The 11,301-nt window shown below is 51.5% G+C and overlaps 1 protein-coding gene across 2 annotated transcripts in view; it reads right to left on the reverse strand.

The window, feature by feature from the left end:
* Nucleotides 1-11,291, reverse strand: part of fosl2 (FOS like 2, AP-1 transcription factor subunit) — a 28,548-nt gene extending 17,257 nt beyond the window's left edge. The window contains exons 1-2 of one of the 2 annotated variants that reach the window (XM_055631045.1): nucleotides 11,038-11,291; nucleotides 1,090-1,227 (exon numbers count right to left, since the gene is read on the reverse strand). In XM_055631045.1, the coding sequence (XP_055487020.1) occupies nucleotides 1,090-1,227; nucleotides 11,038-11,274 (375 nt within the window). In that variant the 5' untranslated portion in view covers nucleotides 11,275-11,291. The remainder of the gene's footprint in view (nucleotides 1-1,089; nucleotides 1,228-11,037) is intronic. The other variant, XM_055631046.1, reaches the window with a different exon arrangement.
* Nucleotides 11,292-11,301: the final 10 nt, after the last annotated feature.

The following is an 11,301-nucleotide window of genomic DNA, read 5'->3' on the forward strand; positions in this document are numbered from 1 at the left end:
CGATGAACTAAAACTACCTTGACTACCCATAACTACATGGCGACCCCACTACAACTGCCACTACAGGATTATTGATTTCAGCCATGGCAACCAATTTGTGATCGCAGAATATGTTTCAACGTGTTGAAAAATGTGCGGCGACCATACTGAGGCCGCGACTAGCGCCCAAAATGCGGGAACTCCTCGCGACCATGAAGGAGACTCACCAGAGACCACCAGCGGACATGTGGCGATGATGAGGCGAGCGCAGAGTCTCCTGCACTCGCCTAAAAAAGTCGCCTAAGTGGGACAAGCCCTTAAATGTTGCACTGAAGATAGAACATAAAACGCCAGAGTAACTCAGCAGGTCAGGTCACATCTCTGGAGAGAAGACCTTGTCTAATTTGAGGTCAACCAGCATCTGCAGTTCCTTCCTTCATTAAATGTTACAGACAATTGTGATCGCAGAAAATGCATTTTCTGATGCATTTCTAATGCATTTCGTTGTCTCTGTACTGTACACTGACAATGACAATTAAAATTGAATCTGAATCTGAATCTGACAATAGACCATAGAGAATAGGTGCAGGAGTAGGCCATTCAGCCCTTCGAGCCAGCACTGCCATTCACTGTGATCATGGCTGATCATCTACAATCAGTACCCCGTTCCTGCCTTCTCCCCATATCCCCCCGACTCCGCTATCTTGAAGAGCTCCATCCAACTCTCTCTTGAAAGCATCCTGAGAATTCTGGGGCCGAGAATTCCAAAGTTTCACAGGCCCTTTGGCCCAACTCGTCCACACCGAACAACATGTTCCAGCTACACTGGTCCCACCTGCCTGTATCCGTCTAAACCTGCCCTGTCCAACGTTGGATTGGGCACAAAACGCTGGAGTAACTCAGCGGGACAGGCAGCATCTCTGGAGGAAAGGGTGACTCTTGTCTAACCAAAACCTGTCGTGCTGGTGAGGTGCTGGACGGGACAGTGGGAGGGTTTTTGCAGATAGCCAGCGAACGGTAAAGGTAGATGCTCGCCCACCAGATAGAGCCGAGGCATCCGGTGGGGGCTGGGGGAGGGGTTGGGGGTGGGGGTGGGGGAGGGAGACCTACCCTGCAGTAGCACGACTGCTCCTGGTCGCTCCCGGGGCTGCAGTGATGGTGGTCAGTGGTGGGAGCTCCGCAATTCAGACCATGGTGCCCCGCCGGGAAGTGAAAGTGCAACGGCAGGGGCAGATGGCCCTGGAAAATCTAAACAGGCACAGGAGGAAGGTGGGTGGAAGGGGTTGGGGAGGACAAACAATCAACAACAGAGAGGGGGAAAGAAAAGGATATATTAGGAACAGTGAACGGTGGCCCAGCGTTTCCAACCCACCCACCCCATCCTGGTAATCCAGGATCCAAGATGGCGGCTCCTGTGTGTGTGTCCATCTTAGGGTCACCAACTTCCTCACTCCCAAATAAGGGACAAAAGGTCGAAATACGGGACAAATTCCCCACGGCAATTCGTTTGACTGGGCCGTGTCTGGGTGAATGATGAGTTGTCCCGGGTGCTGGACTGTACACAAAGCCCAGCCGGCGGGGCCAGCTGAGGAGTTTTGGCCCGGGCCGCGCGACATCGCACGCAAAGTCCGGCGCCCCGTCCAACTCATGGACCGATGATCGGCCATGAGAAGGAGGGGTGGTGGTGTCGGCGGTAAGCGAAGGTCCGAAGGTCGGACAGCTGGCCGGGCTGCCGACCGACGGGGCCACGGGCGAGGCGCTGCTGCTGCTGCTGCTGCACTCCATGGGCTGCACTACGTCGGGACGGGTGAGGCGGGGCTGGACGTGGCGCTACGACCCGACAGCCCCCTCGACCCGAGTAGTAGCGGTCAAATACGGGACAAGGGCGGTCCCGTACAGGACAAACCAATTTAGCCCAATATACGGGATGTCCCGGCTAATACGGGACTGTTGAGGCAGATACTATGGCAACATTCAAAAGCTATTTGGACAGGTTGATGAAAAGCAAAGATCGAGGGGGATATGGCGCTGGTGCAGGGAACTGGGGTTAGCTGGGAAGGGGCATTTTGGTCTGCATGGGGTAGTTGGGCCAAAGGGTCTGTTTGACGATAACTACCACACTCAGTTCTCACACTCTACTTCCTGGTTCAAAGCTCACGATCGCACTCTCACTCTCACTCTCACCCTCACTCACATGCTCACTCTCTCACACACACACAGACTCACACACAGACTCCCACTCACAGTTTGACCATGACGCGACCAGTACACTGTGTGAAACAGTCTGCCAGTTTCAAGCCAACTCGTGATCTTGTAAAATACCTTATTATTTTAAAACAACAACCACACCCTGCTTAGTTAGCACATACCTAAACATTTTGCAAGGCCTTCCCATTAAAGGATTAGCAGCTCAGACAATTACAAGCAGATTGCTTTATCAGTTGTTACTTTATATCATTGACAGACAAACCTCACACCCCGGCCCATGGCAGCCACCCACCCTCGTTATTAAGGACCATCCTCCTGCCAATACGTTTTGCAAACAGGCTGATCTTCGGTGGGTATTGGCTGGGAATGGCACGGCAGCGGGCCGATTGCCCCGTGGATATTATATTTACTCTCATATTCCACGGTGGCACAGCGGGTAGAGTCGCTGCCTCACAGCACTTGCAGCGCCGGAGACCCCGGGTTCAATCCCGACTACGGGTGCTGCCTGTACGGAGTTTGCATGTAACCTGTGTGGGTTTTCACAGCGATTTTGGGTTTCCTCCCACACTCCAAAGACGTGCAGGTTTGTAGGCTTGATAAATGTAAAAATTGTCCCTAGTGGGTGTAGGATGGTGTTAGTGTGCGGGGGTCGCTGGTCGGTGCGGACTCGGAGGGCCGAAGGGCCTGTTTCCGCGCTGTATCTCTAAAAAACTAAAAACTAAATTCCACTTGGGTCTTTTTTTGTGTGTGTGTGTAAACCATCATCTGCAGTTCCTTGTGTCTGCTGGTTGAGTTACCAGGCAGGTTTGACCCAGCTTCCGCATGGAGTTCGACAATTTCCATAGTTCGATACGCAGCAGGAGGCCACTCGGCCCTTTGAGTCATGCTAGGATACAGAGCAGTCCATTCGCCTCCAGTATATTTTCACCTGCAATCACTTCTCTCCACCCCCCCCCCATTCGTACCACTCACACGGGTCTAACACAAGAACGGAAACATGTAATGGGAACCTGAGGGGCAGCTTTATTCCACTCAGAGGGTGGTGGATGGGTGGAACGAGCTGCCAGAGGATGTGGTTGAGGCAGGTGATGCAACAGCAGTTAAAAGATATTCAGACAGGAACATGGATAGGAAAGGCTTAGAGGGATAGGGTTAAATGGGACTGCCTTAGATGGGGCATTTTGGCTTGCATGGATGAGTTGGGCCAAAGGGCATGTTTCTGCCATGCATGATTCTACGACTCCACCTGCAGAGATCTGGAAGATATATTCTAACCTCATCATGGAGGCTAGTCACAATTAGCTCATTCATTAACCCACATAAGTGATAGGAGCAGAATTAGGCCCTTCAAGTCCACTCCACCATTCAATCACGGCTGATCTATCTCTACCTCCTAACCCCATTCTCCTGCCTTCTCCCCATAACCCCTGACACCCGCACTAATCAAGTTGGGTTAGGAGGGAGAAGGAGGGAGTGTAGAGAGGTAAGTGGAGAATAACGGGTTGTGAGCTTAGGGGGGAGAGGGAGGGGTTTAGTAGATTTTTTCAAGAGATATACGTATGTTAGAGAATGGATAGAGGGAGATAGGAGATTAGGGATGACAATAGGGGATAAGAGGGAGGGTAATGATAAGTTGGATGATATAGGAGGTGGGTAGCGGTGGGGGATAGAGACTCCTAGAGATATAGGATCTCTGAGGGAGATAGAGAGTCGCGGGCAATATATTCAGATGTTGGATAGGAGGGCGACCTGTAGAGATAGGATGGGGGATTAGGCTAGGTTGTCGGATATACGGTAACAATATCTCGGAAGAGGGAGGGTCTAGCATATTCTGAGGGACTGACTATCACTTGCTTTTTCTCTCGCTCCAGAGGGGGGAGTACGATCGGGGCTAGCCACATGAGATAGAGGAGATGGGGAGATATAGAGAGGAGATATAGAGAATCGTGGAGGGCGGGAGGGGGCGATAGTCTAGAGGCGGGAGGCTGGAGAGAGGGAGCAGAGGATCCTTGAAAGAGGGGGGATAGAGTGGGTGACGACTAGAGTGGGGGATATCTCTAGGGTGATATAGAGAGGTCTTCTAGAGGGAGGCATAGATCTCAGCAGGGAAACAGGGCCCTTCAGCCCACCGAGTCCATGCCGACCATCCGGTTCACATTCTCTTCCATCTTAAACCCCACTCCTCTCTCCACCCCTCTCCCCTCGTCTCCTACCCTCTTACCTGGTCCCTCCAGTTTACCTCTCGACAAACCTCACTCTCTTCGCCCCCCGCGATGTCTCTTGAATTGAAACCGTACCACCACACATGTCCCAGCCTCTGTGAGTTTCTCTGGAAGAAAAGACCTGAGCCTTCGCCATAGAGTATATCTCTCCCAATCTCTAGCTCTCATCTCCAGGGGGACTTTTGACAAACTCCACCCAAACAGCATCCCCGAGTTTGGGATGGAACCTCGTCTCTCATAACCTCGCCCCTCTGCTTCCATCTCTTCCCTCCCTTCTCCCCCCCCACCTTACCTGTCTCTTCTATCCCCATCTTTCTCTTTCTCTATATCTTCTCTTACCCTCTCCTCCACACGGGACGTCTCTCTATCGCTCTCTGTCTCTCTCCCAATCTCTCTCTTTCTCCCTCTCTCTTCCCCGATTCCTCTCTCATCTTGCTCCCTTGCTCTCCCCTACCCCTACTCTCATTCCATCTTTTTCTATCTTGGCTTGGCATCCCGCTTTGAGCTGTTTTCTTTTGCACCTGGCGCTTGCTTTCTCCCGGTAGCGAGGCGCGGGGGACAGAGAACACAACATCACAGCAGCACCTGCGTCCAAATCGTGTGCGCGTACTTCACATCCTTCCGACCTACGGAGCGCGGCCACTGCGCGACACACGTCCTACTTCCGCCCCGGCCGTGCGGGGGAGGGGGACGTCTCCGACTGCTCGGCCTCTCGGCCTGACCCGTCCCTTTCATTAAAACGGGCACTAATATACCGCTCCCTTATTATGGGGCACATTCACCACTGAGGTGTCTCCTTGCAAACGCCCTGCAGGCAGGCGGCCCACTGTCATTGTGCTGGGAGCTGGTTAGGGAGTGGACACGCACTGTTACAGACTTTCGTGCGGTCCTAGCCTTTTCCGTAGACTGCGCCCCGTTACTTGCGCGCGCTTCCTATAGCGCCGACGGATGGGGTCTGTATCTGGTGGGCCAATACTCATAGCGGCCCAGTGGTGCCCCGAGCGAGCCCTAGTTCCCCCTCGTGTGCGTCCACTCTCTCCTCTGTTCGAGACTTTTCTGGGAGTATCCTTCTGCACAAAGTCCCCTAAAGCACGGTTCACAGTCCATGCGACCAGTCTGCCTACGTTGTGCGGTCCGGGCCGCCGGCTGTGCCGCCGCCATGAGCGCCGTTCTGGATTACACCTGCGCCGTAACAACCCCTCTGAGGTCTGCCTTCCCACCTGGGCCCGCATTCGTCGCTGGGGCGCTGGGGGTGGGCTGCCGCTCCCTGATGCGGCGGAGTGGGCTAGAACAAACATGTACGGTGACTGCAAGTAAACTTGTGGGCTTGGCAACTTATATACCTGCAGGGTATGATATTCGAGGATACACAGTATAGGCATCACAAGACAGTGTATGCGCACACACACACCCAGAGCCGGGGCGTGACCCTCAGGCCACACACGGGTGTCCGGCGCCCTCTACCGCCGCCGTGCGCTCGCGGGACCATTACCCGCCTCGCGTGCGGGGAGCCAGGGCGGGGGAGAGGGGCCTAGCCAAAAGAGAAAAAAGAAGCAAAAAAAAAGCCTGACCAAGTCCATCGAAGCGACGACCGCCCGTTCGGGTTCTTGCCATCCTGACTAAACGCGCCTACTCTGTGGCTTGTACAGAGTCCCCGCTAGGGCCCCGTGGGTCTTGTCTGTCGTTCTCCCTGCTGTGGACACGTGGGTTGTCTCCGGTGCTCTGGTGTTTCCTCCCACACTTCACTCCCCGATCACGAGACGCTACCATTTAGTATGCCTATAGTATATGCTTGGTTATCATCCCTTTGTAAATTGTTGGCCGCGTTGTTCCCCTATGAGCGTCTCTGTTAGCTAGTGTTAGTGAGGTGGCGGGATTGTTGGACGCACGGACTCAGTGTGGCCGAAGGCCTGTTTCTCTTTTTCTTCTGCGCTGTATCTCTAAAACTAGAGAGCCACACACACACACACACACGTGCTCCGTAAAAGCTCCCTTTCAAGGTACCATTATACAATTGTTCCCTATGATCCATTTTCTCAATTTTTTCAGAGAGAGTTAGTTATTCACCTCTTAGTATATTATAGTGTCGGTTCGGTATAAAATCGTGCATAAATATATCTGCCCTTCAGGCACATCCTGTGTCCATCCCGAGCGCCGTACCCAGCGATCTCCGTCGCGCCATCGTTCTTCTACGTCCCCTATCTTTGTCTCAGAGTAAAACAGTGGCGAATACAGGTCCCTTCAGCCACACCTGAGTCACAAGTGTCAGCGCGTCACATCCAGGCGAACTCGTTTCTGACACAGGAGCGATCGAGCTATCCTACTAATCCTACCGGCTCTAAACTGGACAATTTAACCAATACTTGCGGCTTCTGCGCAAAAACCCGAGGGCCAATGTACGTCTTCCAATGACGTACAAACCATGTACGTCTTGGGGTAGTGGGAGGATACTTGTGGAGATCACCCAAGGAAACCACCAGGGCTAGACTGTGCAAACTCCGCACAGAGCAGCACCCCGTTAGTCCATTATATTGGACACCGGTGGTCGTCTTTCTGGTTTCTGATAGGGCAGCAACGACTCTAATAGCCGCGCTGCTCCACTCACTGTCCCTGCACAAATGTATAAAGTACTGCGGCTGCACTATTACTTTGCTGGATCATAGCCGACAACTCTGCGCCTCAGATTCAGACACGAAGATAGGAGGTTCTCTAACTACATACATTATACCTACTGGAAACTACACCTCATTCATCCGGGGATCCACCATTTTAAATATCATAACATAAAATGTCAACATTTTTCCTCCCTGCACTACTGTTATCCGCCACGCTTTTTGCACTCTGTCCAGCTCTTTCCAGCGTCTAACCGTTAGTGCTCGTCAATCTGAAGAAGGGTCCCGACCCGAAACGTCACCTATCCATGTTCTCCACAGATGCTGCCTGACCCACTGAGTTACTCCAGCACTCTGTGAAACGTCACCTATCCATGTTCTCCACAGATGCTGCCTGACCCGTTGAGTTACTCCAGCACTGAGAATCTTCCTTTAAATGAACACCGAGTCCACATATAGTGCCTTGCAAAAGTTTTCATACCCCTTGAACTTTTCCACATTTTGTCACGTTACACACCACAAACGTAAATGTATGGTTTAATAAATTTATTGGATTTATGTGATAGACCAACACAAAGTGCGCATTAATTGTGAAGTGAAGTGGACGGGAAGGATGATTGCGACATATGGTTTGTCAAAGTTTTTTAGCAACTAAAAACACTGAAACAGTGTGGTGGTGCAAAAGTATTCCAGCCTACATCTGAGTGCCCTTCAGAAGTCTACGAATAAAAGGTCAATAGAGTCCACTTGTGTGCGAGTCTAATTGCCGTCTTCGGTTTCTCTTCCTATGGTTTCTCAAGCGCTCTCTGGACGCGCGGCTCTGTCGTGATCGAAGGGCCTCAGAGCAGTATCCAAAATCCGCCTGGTCACTGCGAAGGTGGCTCAGGGACAGTCCTATGTTTTCTGGCGGGACTCTACTGAAGGTAGTGCGCTTCGCCCGTCCCTGTTGGCCTTCCACACCTCTGTGCGAGCGGAGTATAAGGGTTGTGAAGAGAGTTGCTCTCAGGCACGGGTTCTGTCGGGTCTAATTAAACAAAACTAGCCCGGATGATGCTCTTTTCCGTTGGTCTGGAACATGTTCACGGAGCATCGTAGGTCGTCGATTGCAAATCTCCCTCATCCAACTACGATGTCCGAAGCATTGTATGTCTCGCACAACTTGCCACACCTCTACCCAAGACATGGTGCCAAGCTCTCTACCACGGAGTAACACGTCCTGCCACTGACTGTTGCTGTTCCTTGCGTGGCTGACGGTGCAAGTGTGAAGTATCATTGGCATCTAGAGTGTTTCTGAGCATTCCCAGAGGTGAGGCCCATGTGTATACTGTGCCTTGAGCCTCTGGAGGAGCTGCAGTCCATTCAGCACAGGTTCTCATGATAGCAGAATCGTCCACAGGATAAGCCTATTGAGTCGTGCACTTGTCCACAAGATCGGGGCCCCGCGTTCTAATTGTCGATGTATACTATGAGTGGGCAAATATATTTCTCATAGTAGCCTGTTGAAAAAAGCCATAAAAGTCCCGTTTGCAGTTTGCACAAGCCATGTGGGGGACACAGCAAACATGTGGGTGAAGTTGCTCTGTTTTCATCAGAACACCTATATTTTGGTGTACTCATTTTCCGCTGTCCTTGTTATCCTACCGCCCACTATCACCATTTTAGTGGCGCCACGTTTGAAAGTTGGGTTTGGTGTTCTCGATCATCGATACAAGTTCCAATAAACATACATTTACCGTTTGTGAATGTAATCGTGTGACAAAACCTTTTGAACAGATATTTCAGTGGAAGGAAAACTGTTTTGTGTCGCTCTTACAACCCCCTTTTGAGTTTCCAGCATCGTGCCTGGATCCTCGCCAACTCCGACTCGCGCGCTCCCGGTCCTGGTGTGCTAGTTTTCTTTTCCCCTTTTTTCCTGCTAAACTGCAGTGCTAGTATTTTGCACTCAGTGTTCAGCTTAGTTTAGTGATACAGCACGGAAATAGGCCCCTCAGCCCTCCGAGCATGCACCGTCCAGCGATCACCCATTCACTCTGAATACACTTTCTCATCCACGTCCCTACACACTAGGGACAATTTACCAGAAGCCAATGAACCTACCAACCCGCACGTCCTTGACACGGATCACCCGGAGGATACCCCACGCGGTCACGGGAGAACGTGCGAAACTCCACACAGACAGCAACCCGATTGTCAAGACTGAAGCAGTCTCGTCGGCGCCACTGTTGCCCCCAGTGCTGCGATATGAGTTAACAGGGTCATTTTTTTTTTCCCCCCCCGTCACAACCCCCACAAGACAGGAGCCTTTGGCCCATTGGGTCCATGCTGTCCTTCACTTATATCTGATGGTGGTTAACAATTGGCATGGTGGCGCAGCGGTAGAGTTGCTGCCTTACAGCGCCAGAGACCTGGGTTCCATCCTGACCACAGCCCTACATTTGGGATCAAAATGAAAATTGGGAAATCTATTGGCTTTAATAATGATTTCTTCAACGCTACCCGCAACTTCCAAAGGATTGGGGCATCTCATGGCAATGATCGAAGAAATTCTGACAGTCCTTGAAATTCAGCTCGTCCACACACCATTGACCCCTGGGCTCCCAATGTCCCTACATTAAACACACACACACACACACACGCACACGCACGCACACGCACACGCACCTTCCCGCTCTCCCCGTTGCACCCACCCCCTCCGACCCGTCAAACCCCGTTTGTCGACACTGGGCCTGTACTCGCTGGTGTTTAGAAGAATGAGGGGGGGGGCTCACTGAAGCATACAGAATAGTGAAAGGCCTGGATAGAGTGGAGATGGAGAGGATGTTTCCACTAGTGGGAGAGTCTAGGACCTGAGGTCATAGCCTCAGAATTAAAGGATGTTCCTTCAGGAAGATGAGGAGGAATTTCTTTAGTCAGAGGGTGGTGAATCTGTGGAATTCATTGCCACAGACGGCTGTGGAGGCCAAGTCAGTGGATTTAGAACTAGAATAACTAGAACTAGAACAACTAGAACAATTAGAACAACAAGAACTAGTAGAATTAGAACAACTAGAACAACAAGAACTAGAACAATTAGAATAAGAACAACTACCAGATCTAGAACAACTAGATCTAGAACAACTAGAACTAGAACAACTAGAACTAGAACAACTAGAACTAGAACAACTAGAACAACTAGATCAACTAGAACTAGAACAACTAGAACTAGATCAACTAGAACAACTAGAACTAGAACGACTAGAACTAGAACGACTAGAACTAGATCAACTAGAACTAGAACAATTAGAATAAGAACAACTACCAGATCTAGAACAACTAGATCTAGAACAACTAGAACTAGAACAACTAGAACTAGAACAACTAGATCTAGAACTACTAGAACTAGAACAGCTAGATCTACTAGAACTAGTACTAGAACAACCAGAACTTCTAGATCTAGAACAACTAGTACTAAACCATATCCCCCCCATTTCCATCCAAGCCCTCTAAATGCTACTATCATATCTGCCTCCACCACCACCCGCGGCAATGCGTTCCAGGCACCCACCCATGTGCGGCACGGTGGCGCAGCGGTAGAGTTGCTGCCTTACAGCGAAAGCTGCGCTGCAGACCCAGGTTCCATCCCGACTACGGGTGCTGACTGTACGGAGTTTGCACGTTCTCCCCGTGACCTGCGCGGGTTTTCTCCGGTTTCTTCCCACACTCCAAAGACATGCAGGTTTGTAGATTAATTGGCTTGGTGTAAGTGTAAATTACCCCTAGTGTGTGTAGGACAGTGTTAGTGTGCGGGGATCGCTGGTCGGTGCGGACTGGGCCGCGCTGTATCTCTAAACATCTGCATTATAGTTTCCCCCTCTCACCCTGAAGCTATGCCCTCTAGTATTCAGCACCTTCACCCTGGGGATAAAGGTTCTGACTGTCTCTCCTGTCTATGCCTCTCATAATGTCTATCCAGATGGCACGGAGACAGATAAACAGGACAATAATGACTGTACTCTTGGCAGAGGTTGGCATCTCACCTGCTCGTCTCTCTTCCGTCGCCCCCCGGTCTCGCCGATGGTTTTGATGACTCCGGGCCGGTGTAGGGTGGTGGAGGAGGGCGAGGGGATGGTGCCGCCCGAGAGGTGGTACGGGTGAGACCTGGTGTACGGGCTGGACATGGAGGTGATGACAGTGGGCTGCACCATCCACTGCAGGTCCTGGCTGCTGGTGATGGCAGTGATGGTCGGAACAAAGGCACTGCTGGAGCCTGGCATGTCTGCTCGATACTTCTGGCAGCAGGG

This window comes from Leucoraja erinacea, unplaced genomic scaffold (genome assembly GCF_028641065.1).
Source record: "Leucoraja erinacea ecotype New England unplaced genomic scaffold, Leri_hhj_1 Leri_62S, whole genome shotgun sequence".
Classification (NCBI taxonomy): Eukaryota; Metazoa; Chordata; class Chondrichthyes; order Rajiformes; family Rajidae; genus Leucoraja; species Leucoraja erinaceus.